This window comes from Hemibagrus wyckioides, linkage group LG06, assembly GCF_019097595.1.
Source record: "Hemibagrus wyckioides isolate EC202008001 linkage group LG06, SWU_Hwy_1.0, whole genome shotgun sequence".
NCBI classification, from domain to species: Eukaryota; Metazoa; Chordata; class Actinopteri; order Siluriformes; family Bagridae; genus Hemibagrus; species Hemibagrus wyckioides.
In genome coordinates this window covers 33,694,498-33,709,775 of record NC_080715.1, presented here as the reverse complement: position 1 = coordinate 33,709,775, position 15,278 = coordinate 33,694,498, and the positions used below count along the sequence as shown (strand labels likewise).

At 41.4% G+C, this 15,278-nt stretch overlaps 1 protein-coding gene across 7 annotated transcripts; it reads right to left on the bottom strand.

The window, feature by feature from the left end:
• Nucleotides 1-93: 93 nt before the first annotated feature.
• znf512 (zinc finger protein 512) lies at nt 94-11,067 on the bottom strand. Of its 7 annotated transcripts, none has more exons than XM_058392388.1 (17): nt 10,690-11,066; nt 10,368-10,488; nt 8,590-8,697; nt 8,234-8,330; nt 8,067-8,122; nt 7,899-7,948; nt 7,597-7,775; nt 6,842-6,958; nt 6,630-6,754; nt 6,449-6,535; nt 5,832-5,930; nt 5,578-5,745; nt 4,419-4,604; nt 3,039-3,140; nt 2,888-2,950; nt 2,574-2,672; nt 94-2,398 (listed from the first exon to the last, which is right to left on the bottom strand). In XM_058392388.1, exons 4-17 carry the CDS (start codon nt 8,295-8,297, stop codon nt 2,102-2,104), a joined length of 1,692 nt encoding a protein of 563 aa, XP_058248371.1. In that variant the 5' UTR covers nt 8,298-8,330; nt 8,590-8,697; nt 10,368-10,488; nt 10,690-11,066; the 3' UTR covers nt 94-2,101. The 7 variants fall into 7 exon arrangements, with proteins under 7 accessions (XP_058248371.1, XP_058248370.1, XP_058248373.1 ...); XM_058392387.1 differs by having other exon boundaries at nt 10,368-10,485; XM_058392390.1 differs by lacking the exon at nt 8,590-8,697 and having other exon boundaries at nt 10,368-10,485; nt 10,690-11,067.
• Between the last annotated feature and the right edge of the window lie 4,211 nt (nt 11,068-15,278).

Sequence of the window (15,278 nt, the reverse complement as noted above, 5' to 3'; positions counted from 1 at the left end):
AGGTCTTAAGGTGATTTGAGTCTCACTCCTGATGAATCCGCTCATAAAATATTTCGCAGAACTTCTACAAGTCAATGATGTCCCTCTATACACTTCTATACAACCTTCATTTTATTTATTAGAGTTGGGTTAATAATAAAGCACTTGAACAAAGTCTATGAAGAACATCTTACAGTCTAACATTTCAAAAAAAGATCATGTATTAAAAATCAGAACCGGGACACAAATTTCTTCTGGACGGATGATAATCATATTCAAGTCTATACACTTAAAATCATAGACCTGTGTGAACTCTAGTAACCCCTTTACAATATAGTATTAAAGTTCCTCAGTCTGAGGTCAGTCCACTGAGATGTGAACTAGAACTAGAACAAGATGGACTGGAGATGCCCTAACAGCACACGTCCAAGCTAATACAGCATGAAGGTGGAAGGTCACTGGTACGAAGCGGCTAGTCGAGTATGCACATGGACAGCTACATGCAGCGGTTTACACGGGGAACAGCTGGGAACAGAAGTGGCTTCTACAAACTAATAAAAGCTTTGCATTCAATCTGGAGAACCGGTGCAGGAGATACATAAAGAAGGGAAATATTTGGAGAAAAATATACACTGTATTGCCAAAAGTTTTGGGACGTCTGCCTTTACATGCACATGAATGTAATATGGAGTTGTCCCGCCCTTTGCAGCTATAACAGCTTCAACTCTTCTGGGAAGGCTTTCCACAAGGTTTAGGAGTGTGTTTAATGGAATTTTTGACCATTCTTCTCTAGAAGAAGTGCATTTGTGAGGTCAGGCACTGATGTTGGACGAGAAGGCCTGGCTCGCAGTCTCCGCTCTAATTCATCCCAAAGGTCTTCTATTGAGTTGAGGTCAGGACCCTGTGCAGGCCAGTCAAGTTCCTCCACACCAAACTCACTCATCCATGTCTTTATGGACCTTGCTTTGTGTACTGGTGTGCAGTCATGTTGGAACAGGAAGGGGTCATCCCCAAACTGTTCCCACAAAGAGCATGAAATTGTCCAAAATGTCTTGGTATGAAGCTGAAACATTAAGAGTTCCTTTCACTGGAACCAAGAGGCCGAGCCCAACACCTGAATTTGGTGGGGTGTCCCAAAACGTTTGACAATGTACGGTATATATATGTTATTTTCTTTTGGAAAAACCCTGTAAAAAATCATTGTTTTTTAAAAAATAAAATCCAAGATGAGCATTTTAATTAAATTCGACATATATAAAAGGTGTAAAAGTGCCAGGTCAGGGGGAAGGCATGCTTGCGGCAGGTACAGAACATCCGAGCTAAAAGGAGGAAGCCGTAACGGATAGATCGTATTTACGTACACCAAAAAGTCGTTATTTCGTTTGGGCTGAGAGTTTCCGAGTTGGAGGTGTGTCAGGAAGAAAAATATTCAGAGGACCAAGAGAGAAGAAGAAGAATTTGTCTTTACAATAAATCAAGTGAACTCCCTGCACAGAACAGGATTACACACTGTACGATTACAATATAATATCTAACAATTAAGTTTACCTGGCTTCATAAATTCATTAAATAAAAAATATAAAAAGGCAAAAATTTCTTTGCTCTGCTTTATATTATATATATGTATATATATATATATATATATATATATATATATATATATATATATATAGATAGATAGATAGATAGATAGATAGATAGATAGATAGATAGATAGATAGATAGATAAGTTTGCTGTAAACCTTGCACGTCGTAATTACGACTTCCCGCCTCGTAAATACCAACTTCCCAGAAGCACCTGAACACACAGTTCTCCCAGACTTGTTAGTGACTAATTCCATGTACATACTGACCACACACACACACACACACACAATGTCCACTGCCGTCTCTCTGGAGCTGTTTTTTGTTTCTAACCAAAAAGTCCACAGAAAACAGACAGAGGTTCACAAGCTCACAGATATTATTCCCGTGTTTGCTCTGACTGTAAATATTGGCACCTCTTAGTCAGTAATATGAACCCACCTAAAAACTGCTGATATTTCAAAAAGCTTGAGAAATAAGAGAAATAAAATGTATGAGTGGAATGGGTTTACTGGTCTTTCTCAGGTTTGTGTAGCTTTCAGGCATCAGTTCCTTCCTGAAGCTCTGCTTCGGACTCGCTGCTGGAGCTCTCGCTTCCACTGCTACTGCTCTGGCTATCACAGCAGGCTTTCTCCTGCTTCACTCTCAGTTTGTACTTCCTGCGCTTCTCCTCATCTGGTGCTTTCCTCTCTGTCGTTTCCACACAAATCGACTCACTGGTGCTAGCGTCTGCGGACGTCGGAGTTAAAACCAGAGCTGGTGTGCAACGCTTCTTTGGCTTGGGCTTTTTGCTGGAGGTGAAACTCTTGGACTTGGAGGTGACCACAAACCAGTCCTGACCACAAAACAAGCTTTCATGTAAAAACAAAACCTCATGTTCTGGTGATTAGTCAGCTCACACACTTTTCTTCTTTTTATGTTATGAAAATATATATATATATTATATATATTATATATATATAATATATATATCTATATAAACTCGAACATTGCTCTCTCTTATTTTTTACCTGGGAATGAACAGAGTTGATGTGGTATTTCACTCCGCTCTCCGAATTAAACTCCTTTTTACATATCAGACAAGTATATTTCCCTGCGTAAAAGTTGCCCTATAGACAGAGAGAGGGCAAAATAAAAACCCTGATATTTACCTTGGGGTTATTTTCTCTTAAGAAAACTTGAGCATTAATTCTGAATAAAGATTTTAAAAGGTTTATTAATCTGTCTTAGTCTTTGTGAACATAGCCTTCAACCCCAGATCTTTTAATGTAAACGCTTAAATGTTAATGTAAACGCTTAAAATCACGAAGAATGATTTCATTACCAGGGTGCAGAGTCCCAGATGAGCCTTCAGACCTGACACACTGGTGTAGTAGCAGCCACACCCCTACAGACACACACAAATCAAATAATCACGCTTACAAGAAAAATAATAATCATTCCGAACACAGAGAAATCCTCTCGAATGTTCACACCTTGTTCGGACACTGCATTCGTCTGTTCAGTTTCACTTCATTCTTCCACTTCCTCAACACCTCCTGGCTGAAGGCTGGTAATCCGGGACGGGAATAACGGAGCTGCCATGAGAGATAAATTTACTGTGGTCAGAACGGTCTATATACACTGACCAGGCACAACGTTATGATCACCTGCCTAACTATTGTGGTGGTACGCCTTTTGCTGCCAAAATTGCTATGCACTGGGTATTCTGACCCCTTTCTATCAGAACCAGCATTAACTTCTTCAGCAGTTTGAGCAACAGTAGTTCGTCTGCTGGATCGGATCACACGGGCCAGCCTTCACTCCCCACGTACATCAATGAGCCTTGGCCGCCCATGACACTGTCACTGTCACTGGTTCACCACTGTTCCTTCCTTGGACCACTTTTAACAGATACTGACCACTGCAGACCGGGAACACCCCACAAGAGCTGCAGTTTTGGAGATGCTCTGATCCAGTGGTCTAGCCACAATTTGGCCCTCGTGATGAAGCGTCACCAAGATATATATTATATAAAAACATTAAAAGTGGTCAGCGTATTAACAAGTCCACCCGAGAGCAAGAACACGACAGCTCCTGCTTCAGCTCTGACCGAGAATCTAACAATCTAACACTAACATCTGTCAGGTTCTCCAAGCTCCTGAGCCGTGATGTTCCTCATCCTCTGAGAGATCAGGCAGAAATCATCAATCTGTACTGTTATTATACATCCATCAATGTTCATCACTTTAATATCCAACAGGAAATGCAAGATTCTGTCAGATTAAACAGATTTAGATTTCTGTTGTATTTGTTTTTAGTTTTTATTCTAATTTTATCCTATTCTTCTTTTAATTCTATTTTATTCTACTTCTTCTGTCATGGACAGTCATAAGCATGTTACTGTGATCATGTCGAACTGTTTCCCGTCTGCGAGTCTGATCTGAAATGAGCCTTTTGGCGTTCAGTGTGTTTTACACGTGCGTTTCCCCCACTGTTGGAGAACCTTACACAGAATTTTACTAGTTAAAGATGAAATTTGAGCTGCTTTTTAGATGAACAAGCACTTGGAGCATCTCAGAGAGCAGAAATGGGTTTGATCTCAACATTTTTTGGAGCTTTTCTATGAATACATCACCCCTAGTAGGCTAAAAACAGAAATCCTTCTGAAACACTACAAAATCAAAGTCCTGAGTGTCTCCTTTCATCTGAGCTTCATATTAACCTCCACTGTGGAGTCAATGATGAACACGGACATGATAAATCTTCCTAATGTGGAGGAGAAACTTGCCACTGTATTCAGTCCTGATTGCCAGCAGCAGTCACCTGGTTCTGTGGAATTATTACATCATATTCATAATCTAACATCTTTCTACCTTCCTGTCGTCAGGAACCAGGTCTCGCTGCACCTTCCTCTTGGGCCACTCCTTGAACAGTTCCTGGTTAGCGATCTCACGCAGGTGAAAAATAGCCACCTGGGCTGATGTACGCCTGGCTCGGCCACTGGACTCACTCTCCGCACTCGCTTCCAGTTGACCGTTTGCGTCAGATTGTTGGGGTTCCTGTAGAAAACATACCATCATGTGATTTTAACTCTCCAATCAGATCCTGTTTTTAGTCACGCTGACTGGACGCAGACGCATTCAGATGCAAATAAAAATTGTTTTTATCATTAGGGAAAAAGAAGCATTTTTCTTGTAAGGCTGTTGATTCATTCGAAAACAGGTTCAATTTCAGCTCATCATGTCATACAGTGTGGGTCATTACAGCTAGAAAAGTGCTAGTGGACAGTGTAGGACACTATATTGCCATAAGTATTGGGACACCCCTCCACATCATTCAATTCAGGTGTTGTATTTCAGGGATTGGGTTCGGCCCCTTAGTTCCTGTGAAGGGAACTCTTAATGTTTCAGCTTCATACCAAGACATTTTGGACAATTCCATGCTCTCTGTGTGAACAGTTTGGGGATGACCCCTTCCTGTTCCAACATGACTGCACACCAGTACACAAAGCAAGGTCCATAAAGACATGGATGAGCGAGTTTGGTGTGGAGGAACTTGACTGGCCTGCACAGAGTCCCGACCTCAACCCCACAGAACACCTTTGGGATGAATTAGAGCGGAGACTGCGAGCCAGACCTTCTCGTCCAACATCAGTGCCTGACCTCACAACTGCGCTTATTCTAGAGAGGAATGGTCAAAAAAATTCCAATAAACACACTCCTAAACCTTGTGGAAAGCCTTCCCAGAAGAGTTGAAGCTGTTATAGCTGCAAAGGGCGGGGCAACTCCATATTACATTCATGTGCATGTAAAGGCAGGTGCCCCAATACTTTTGGCAACACTGAATGTTTACACTCGGAAATATTACTCATATTAAAAATGGTCATGAGTGTAATAGAAGAAACTTCTTGTACTGATTTCTCAGCTGTATCCATTTAAACCTGCTGTATCACATAATGAATCCTGCACATGATGTGTCTCATTTCACCAAAAACGCCTTCCTCTCTCAGGATGTTCTACAGGACAGACTCACCGGGCCGTGCTCGGATCTGAGATGGTACTCCAGTCCCGCTCTGGAGCGATACGGCTTCCCACAGTGCTTGCAGTTCATCAGGAGCTTCTCCAGCTCCGACTCGTCTTTACCGCATTTCTTCATGTGATAAACATAGCCCATAATGCTGGTAAAGCTGCCGGTGCACCCCTGAAAAAAAAGAGCGCAATTTATTTCTCTTTCAGCTTCTTCATACTCTGCTGATGTAAAACACACACATGCACGTGTATACATACCTCTTTGGAACATTTTAATTTCCCCAGCCGTTTTAACACCTTCCGCAGTTTCTCTTTTGCCGTGTGGTCGTCCAGTCCGCGTCCATCGTCTGGCGTGGGCTACACATACAGCACCAGGTTTAGAAGATATCATGTCATCATCCTGTAAACACGATCTCTGAACTGAAGGAGCGGACGGTACAGGGCTGTTATCCCTGACCTCATCCGGAAAGTTCCAGAAGCTACAGCTAAATCTACTGAAAGCTGAAGATCAACTGGATCCACTGTCCTATTAGATTTCTCAAAATTTAGATTATATTATGGCTTATCCAGATCGACTCACATTAATTTCATTTACACAAATGAGCATTTGATGGTTAAGAGCCTTGCTCAAGAACCCAGCATTGGCAGCCTGGTTGGTCCTGGGATTCAAACTCACAACCTGATCTGATCAGTACTCCAACATCTTTACCACTTCCCAGTACCTCACGTACACTCTGATAACGTTTCATTCTACTGGACAGGCTTAAATGGTTAAAACCCGAGAAGAAACATCATCTCTAAAGATCCAGAAGATCTTATCCTGGTGTGTCCTACATCTCTTACTAATTAAAGCACAACAAAATGCAAGAACATACCAGTTTGTTGTGGTCAGCCATGAGGTGGTACTTCATCCCAGTCGAGGTCTTTAGCTGTTTCCCGCAGTGTGTGCATTTAAACACGTGCTAAAATAAAAGAGATGATTAGCGACAAGAAGAACTGAGGACTACAACAACAACAAAAAAAAAGCGGTCTGTCCAGTCTGTTGAGTGTGTTTACCAGTTTGCAGGCCACCATGTGTTTTTTCAGACCTTCCACAGTTTTCCTGCACACACGTTTACACTTGGGGCAAGTTACTCTGCCTTTTGCTAGGATCTGCAGCTGCCAGGTCTCCTCTTGACTTCCTGTCAAAATACAGAACCACCAGGTCACCATCGGGTCATTACATAAACAAACATTATTATGTTTTGTTTTTTGTTTTTTTTTTTTACCTGGAGGATAACTAGGTGTCTCCTTCTTCACGCAGTAGATCTCAGACCTTCTGCTTTTACTGCAGTGAGCTGACGGACTCCTCTGAGTGTACTGCGCTACAGGAACTATGACAGGAACTGTGAGGAGAACATTAATGAGAGATCCCTTCATATTCAGATCCCATCACACCATCCTCGCTGTGGCCTAGTATGCTAATGAGCAGAATGATTGACAGGCCTCTGTTTGAGTCTCCCAGTGTGTGACTAAATACAAGCAAATAAACACCAAATGACAAACCGAAGGAAACTGTGTGTGTGTGTGTGTGTGTGTTTCTAAATTGCTAATGCCTGATTAATTTAATTTAATTTGATTTGATCCCATATTAAGCTGTTGGCTCTAAATAAAGAGAGAAGTACCTCCACACTTTTAACTTTTCTACTGCAAATTCCACAGATCTAAATCTAATCTAGCATCTGTGGGATCACAACTTACAGATCTTAAAGGATCTGCTGCTAACATCTTGGTGCCAGATCCCACAGAACACCTTCAGTGATATAGTGGAGTCCATGCCTCAATGGGTCAGGGCAGCAAAAGGGGGACCAACACAATATTAGGAAGGTGGTCATAATGTTATGGTGGTGTAAAAAAACACTTCAATTCTCCACTTTCTTTCACTCTCTACTAGAGCACAAATGTAAACAAATGCTCTTTCTGAAGTTCTGAGCTCTTAAACAAAAGACACACCAACATCTTCTCAGCTTTGGATGATGCTCACCTCTCTCTCTCATCATCTCCAAACTGGAGCCAACGGTGTCCCTTGTTCTGCACGTTGCTGCGGGACCACAAACCACCGGTTGAGTTTTAGAGCCGTTCACAGAGCTAGCATGGAGCACTGACCCGCACGGAGATCCATCTTCTGGAGGAAGCCTGGAGACTGGCTGCAGATTATGATATCTATATATAGAAGAAACAATCACAAAATAAATAAAAAGCCTTGATGTAAACACTTTTAGTGACCTGAGGCGCAGCATGTCTTCAGAATTCGTTTGACTTTACTCTGATAATCTGTCCACTCACTTTTTTCTTCCATATGTTCTTTTTATCTGCTGAGGATTTGCCTCTTCGTTCTGAGAAACAGGAAATTAGAAATGATTAGCGTTCAGTTATGCTACTGTACAGTATGATACAGAAGATGTTTAACATCTAGATGTTTCGAATCAGTTAAAGGAGGAGAAATGAGCTTACCATGGATGGAACAGCATGACATACTGCAACGACTTTGTCTATCAGTGCTGGGTCTGCTGATTAAAAGTTTATTAGTAATAAAGCAATATTAAGGAGTCTCAATGCTAATAAGTCCAAGTGAGAAGGTTCAACAAACTCTTCACAAAAAAATAAATGCTCATAGCTACCTGGCTGAGGCTTTTTTTCAGGCCTGGAGATTTTCCTCTTGTTGGACATGAATATGACGGACATGTTCTCCGGCGGGTGTCTGCTTCACCTTCAGCACTGAGATGATCGGAGATGATGTTTTAATGTAAAATATGAGCACTCATTTCCTTCTTAACCAGCATGTGCTGTTAGCAAGAGCAGGATTAGCAGGTAACTGGTTTTATAGTCAGCTCCAGAAATATTGGCACCCTTGGGTGAAAAAGATGATCCAAAACGTCTTTGTGGTTAAATCACTTACACTCACACTTTATCTGAATGTCTGATAACGACTATATTACTGACACTAACTTCAGTGAAAATCTTTAAAATTATTTACATGAATTTTGAGTCTCTTAGTATTTGACACGTCCTCTTCCTTCTTTAATGACCAGCTGCACAGATGAATGATCCAGTCTTATGATCCAGTCAGTGTGTTGTCTGATCACTGGAAGAGATTAGACAAGAGGAAAATCTGATAATTTGTACAAAAGTAGCTGAATAGCAGCATCCCATATTTAAAGACTGTGCAGAATTGTGAATATTAAATATATTGAAGATATTAAAGATTTATTTTATTTGTTTAAAAGATTTCACATTTCTACAACCTTCTGTTTTTTTCCCCAATATCCACTATATTGCCAAAAGTTTTGGGACACCCCTACAAATTGAATTGAAAATGAATTCAGGTGTTGTTTTTCAGGGGTTGGGCTCGGCCCCTTAGTTCCAGTGAAAGGAACTCTTAATGCTTCAGCTTCATACCAAGACATTTTGGACAATTTCATGCTCTTTGTGGGAACAGTTTGGAGATGACCCCTTACTGTTCCAACATGACTGCACACCAGTACACAAAGCAAGGTCCATAAAGACATGGATGAGTGAGTTTGGTGTGGAGGAACTTGACTGGCCTGCACAGAGTCCTGACCTCAACCCCATAGAACACCTTTGGGATGAATTAGAGCAGAGACTGTAAACCAGGCCTTCTCATCCAACATCAGTGCCTGACCTCACAAATGCACTTCTAGAGGAATGGTCAAAAATAACACACACTCCATAAACACACTCCTAAACCTTGTGGAAAGTCTTCCCAGAAGAGTTGAAGCTGTTATAGCTGCAAAGGGTGGGACAACTCCATATTACATTCATATACATGTAAAGGCAGACATCCCAAAACTTTTGGCAATATAGTGTATTTGGTCTCAGACTTTATATTTATCTGCTCATTCATGTACCTATCCAATCTGAAATGCATAACATCATGCAGAGACAAGTCAAGAGCTTCAGAAAAACATCAGAATGAAGGAAACAAAATAAACCATCCAATTAGCAGCAGATCTGCTTGTTGATGAGAGAAGTCAGAGTAGAATGACCAGACAGACTGAAGCTGACAGGAAGTCTATAGTTTCTCAAATAACAACAACCGTGGTGAGTAGAAACTTCTCTCAGAACACACAACACATTAACGCTTGAGGTGAAGGAGCTACAACAGAAGTCCATCAGGTTCCTCTGAGGGATCTGAGGCCATCATGGGCACAGACTGACCAACACTGGACAGATGAAGACTGGAACCTGCATTTTGGTGTCAACCCAACAGTTTCTGGTGTAACGGTGTGAGGAAGGTTTCCTTACTTTCCTTAAGATCAACGAGGTAACATCATTTGAATGCTTCAGCCTCCTCATCTGAGGATTGTTGCTGACCACGTGCAACCAGAACCATATCATGGCTACATCCACCATGAAAATGTCACAAACTGGCTCTCTGAAGTCCCCTCAGTCACCAGGTCTTAATGGTGTGCAGCACTGCAATGGAAGAGAACCGAGCCTCTGCCGTGGTCATCTCAGTCACCTGACACCACGGAAACCTGGACCTGGGGCTCTGGAGGACCTGCACTGAGGAGTGGTCACTAATCTACAACATGGTCTCGTCGTGTATCTTTTCCTTTCCCAGCTAAAGACGTTTTTTCCACCATAACCTCCTCCACCACCACCACTATTTCAACAAGGGTGCCAATAATTATGGAGCGGTCAGTACTTCACTCCGTCATATTTTCCAGCAGTATACTGGGAATCATTTATCGGGGGTATTAAGATTCCTTTGGTAGAAGATTTCCCACTTACCAGTAAAGATGCTCGGATCTGTCTCACACTGAGGAACCACCATCACACTGGTGTGAATTTTTTTTTTTGATCTCTCCTTTTGGACGTCCTTCTTACAGCTAATTTCACGTCCCTGCTGCTGCTGCAAAAAAATATATATATACCGGACACACGGATTAGAGAAACAGCGTGAAAACACACACGCAAAAAAAACGCACACAATCTTCAAGCCCAGCGATACAGCGGAGCTGTGACGTCACTGCCCTCTCGCCCGCACGGACCGCCCTCGAAGCGTCGCGAGCCAACACGCGGGTCCTTTTCATCTATCTGTCTGCCTTCATACCTGTCACTTTGTTGCGCTCTCCTGCTCTTATTTCTTTATCGAAAAAGATTTCGTGATAAAAGACTCGCGCGTTAGATAGAGCGTCTTCACAGCCACAACTGGGCTGCTTCAGTCTCCTGTTTAAGCTCCTCCCAGTCCTGACTGGTCAGTGCCTGTTGACTCTACCTCCATGCTAAAGATGGCAGCTTCAGGGGCTGTTCAACATTCAGCTGAACACCAGAGAAGGAGAATACAGGAACCTACTGACTGACTGAGGCGTTATATTCATAGCAAAGTTCCAAAGAAATGTTTGTAAATGTTGATATCAAACCCGTTTCTGCTCTCTGAGATGCTCTTCATCTAAAAGCAGATCTTCAACCAGTAAAATTCTGTGTAAGGTTCTCCAGCAGAGGGGAAAAACACACTGAAAGCCGACAGACTCGTGTTAGATCAGACTCACAGACAGAACACTGTTAAACACTCTGTGTTACAAGATTATCATGTTGATGAACTCCTGCTTAATTGTACAACAAGCTACAATTGAGAACGAACACACACACACACGTACATGCTAGTAAAAGAGTTAAAGTGCACTCTTTAGATGCTAGATGAGCCCACCCCCAATAATTTGCATAACTTTTTTTTAATGCATGTATAAAATGTTACCCTGTTTTTGAGTTTAAAAATGAAGACCAGAGAAGTGAGAGGGTGGGGCAAGCGGCGGTGATCAGTGATTACTTATTTGCGATTAGTGGTGATAAGTGATTAGTTGTTGGGGACTAGGGGTGATCAGTGATTAGTTGTTGGGGACTAGTGGTGATCAATGATTAGTTGTTGGGGATTAGTGGTGATCAGTGATTGGTTGTTGGGGATTAGTGGTGATCAATGATTAGTTGTTGGGGAACCATTGTGATCAGTGATTAGTTGTTGGGGATTAGTGGTGATCAGTGATCGGTTGTTGGGGATTAGTGGTGATCAGTGATTAGTTGTTGGGGAACGATTGTGATCAGTGATTAGTTGTTGGGGATTAGTGGTGATCAGTGATTAGTTGTTGGTGTAGCAGTGGTGATCAGTGATTAGTTGTTAGTATAACAGTAGGGATCAGTGATTAGTTGTTGGTGTAACAGTGGCGATCAGTGGTTAGTTGTTTGGGATTTGTGGTGACCAGTGATTGGTTGTTGGGGATTAGAGGTGATTAGTGATTGGTTGTTGGAGAATGGTTGTGATCAGTGATTAGTTGTTGGTGTAACAGTGGTGATCAGTAATTAGTTGTTGGGGATTAGTAATGATCAGTGCTTCGTTGTTGGTGTAACAGTGATGATCGGTGATTAGTTTATGGGGATTAGTAGTGGTCTGTGCTTTGTTGTTGGTGTAACAGTGGTGATCAGTGCTTCGTTGTTGGTGTAACAGTGGTGACCAGTGATTAGTTGTTAGGGTAACAGTGGTTAACAGTGATTAGTTGTTAGGGTAACAGTGGTGATCAGTGATTAGTTGTTAGGGTAACAGTGGTGAACAGTGATTAGTTGTTGGTGTAACAGTGGTGATCAGTGATTAGTTGTTAGGGATTAGTGGTGATCAGTGATTAGTTGTTGGGGATTAGCGGTGATCAGTGATTAGTTGTTAGGGTAACAGTGGTGATCAGTGATTAGTTGTTAGGGTAACAGTAGTGATCAGTGATTAGTTGTTGGGGATTAGTGGTGATCAGTGATTAGTTGTTGGTGTAACAGTGGTGATCAGTGATTAGTTGTTGGGGATTAGTGGTGATCAGTGATTAGTTGTTGGGGATTAGCGGTGATCAGTGATTAGTTGTTAGGGTAACAGTGGTGATCAGTGATTAGTTGTTAGGGTAACAGTAGTGATCAGTGATTAGTTGTTGGGGATTAGTGGTGATCAGTGATTAGTTGTTAGGGTAACAGTAGTGATCAGTGATTAGTTGTTGGGGATTAGTGGTGATCAGTGATTGGTTGTTGGGGATTAGTGGTGATCAGTGATTACCAGGAAGCGTGACACAGGCAGACATTATGCTTTGACCGTGAGTCGAGTGAAGATTCTCTCTCAGCTCGTGTATCAGCAGCTGGAGAGTCATGTCAAGCTCAAGACCAACACTAACCTGTGCTCAAAAATACACTAAATTCATATGAAATGAAATCACTAAATGGCTCTAAAATATCACCAGATCAGGTGATACTGTCTCTAAATTTTGGAAATTCAGTGCTTTGTGTTTGTTTTAATTAATTATATTTCATGCTTTATATTGGTGAATCTTTTTGGTAAATGGTCATCTCTGGTTTACAAACAAAACAATAACAATAAAAGGCTGTTAGACCTTTTGGAAAGGGGTTTGTCTTCATGGCAGGGTTTATCTGCTTCTCACATCTGTGATTTTGGAGCAAATTCTTACACAAAGCCAAGCTGCACTGAGACAGGTGTGAATAAAGAAGATAGTCTTATGTGAAATTGATCTGAAATATCTATTTTCCCCCCAAGTAGATCCATCGCCTTGTAAAGTTTGTTTAGAAAGTGATGAAATCCACTAGAGTGTGAAGCCTGTATGATTTGCACAAATTTGCTAAACGACTTGTTCTCATTTCTGTCCATCTCCATATCTCCTTTTCAGTTAGGTTGACAAGTATGTGCTTTAGTTTTGGAGTTTATGGCTAAGAACTGGCGCATATTTCCTTCATTTTTAATGATTGTAATAGTGATTGCTGGCATTTTGCATCAGAAGCCCCTCCCCCCTCCTCACCAGCCAATCAGCGTTCGAGTAGCGCTACCCCGGAAAAAACAGTGTGGGGTGCTGCGGTTCTGCTGGAGATTCTCACTGCTTACTGAAACACTGACCATGTAGTGCAACATAACATTCAACATAAGTTTACAGGTTTTGATTAGAATATAATTCTTACAGTGTGTATAGATACATTAAGGCTAAACCACTAAACTTGCAGTTTAAAAAAAATTAAAGCATATAAGTGAATTCAGTGTCTGGATCATTAAAAAAAATTCACCATTAAAGTGTTGCAGTTACCATCTCATGCCTGTAGATGGCGCCTAATTAACTAATACACCATTATCCTCATTATCAAAACCTCTAACAAAACCAGCACTTCTCTGTGACCTCAGCATGTCAGACTATCCAGTGTGGACACATTTATATCCTGTGTTTATCATCTCATCGTCATCAAAACACCTGAAACACCTCAACATGCACATCAAAGCTGGTCAAAAAATCCTAAGCCTATATTACGATATTCTTCTGTATTTATAAGTAGTATGGGGATGATAAATGTCACAGAAATATCAGTTAACCTGCGTGGGAATGATTTAAACAGGGTTTTTTTTGTAACGATTGCACCCGTTAAAGTGATTTTATACAGAAGCAAGTGTTTAATTGTGTAAATTCTGGTGTGCCACACTGCCCCCTAGAGGACATGAACGTGCATTTTTACGTGTAAGTGTAAAGACTTGTGTAGAATCCTTACACACACACACACAGAGAGAGAGAGAGAGAGAGAGAAGTATAAATCTCATTGTAACCCTGAGCAACACATAGGAAATCATTATCATTATTACGTTGATTATCAGCATCATCAGCATCATTGATTATCAGCATCATCCAGACTATGTGTCTCTGTCTTATCATCTCATCACCAGTGCTATTAAACCCTGACCCTCTGATCTCTCTTCACTCATTCATACCAGTGAGGAAATAATCACTCTTTCATTCAGTCAGGTTTCTTTGATTGTCTACATTTCTTGCTGTTAATGTCTTTAATTGGCCCATTTAAACATTTTAAACTGAAGAGAGTCGTCATCTGTGTGTACAGTCCTGAAGCCTAGATGCTCTTCTTGTTTTTTATTCTGAGCAGGTACATCTTGGACACACTATATTGCCAAAAGTATTGGGACATCTGACTTTATATGCACATGAATGTAATATGGAGTTGTCCCACCCTTTGCAGCTATAACAACTTCAACTCTTCTGGGAAGGCTTTCCACAAAGTTTAGGTTTAGTGTGTTTATGGGAATTGTTGACCATTCCTCTAGAAGCGCATTTGTGAGGTCAGGCACTGATGTTGGATGAGAAGGTCTGGCTTGCAGTCTCCGCTCTAATTCATCCAAAAGGTGTTCTGTGAGGTTGAGGCCAGTCAAGTTCCTCCACACCAAACTCACTCTTCCATTCTTTATAAACCGTGCTTTGTGCACTAGTGTGCAGTCATGTTTGAACAGTAAGGGGTCATCCCCAAACTGTTCCCACAAAGAGCATGAAATTGTCCAGAATGTCTTGGTATGAAGCTGAAGCATTAAGAGTTCCTTTCACTGGAACTAAGGGGCTGAGCCCAACCCCTGAAAAACAACACCTGAATTCAATGATTTGGAGGGGTGTCCCAAAACTATTGTTAATATAGTGTATATGTTTAAAAAACCTTTCGGCAATATAGTGTATTTGGACAGACTGAAATAAGTCCCCATCTTTACAGAGTGACTGTCCAAAACTCCCATCGAACCTCACAGATTTTCTTTTCTTCTTGTCTTTTTGGCCGTTTTGGAGGACGTGGTATACGACTGATTGGAAGGTTTGAATCCCAGTCCACTTAGCTGCCACTGCTGGG

Coding starts and splice junctions, on each gene's coding strand:
- znf512 (XM_058392389.1), bottom strand. CDS start 8,297: ATGTCCGTCATATTCATGTCCAACAAGAGGAAAATCTCCAGGCCTGAA. Junction 3,141..4,418: donor TGGTTCCTGACGACAGGAAG/GTAGAAAGATGT, acceptor CTCTCATGGCAG/CTCCGTTATTCCCGTCCCGG. Junction 2,673..2,887: donor ATCTGGGACTCTGCACCCTG/GTAATGAAATCA, acceptor CTCTGTCTATAG/GGCAACTTTTACGCAGGGAA.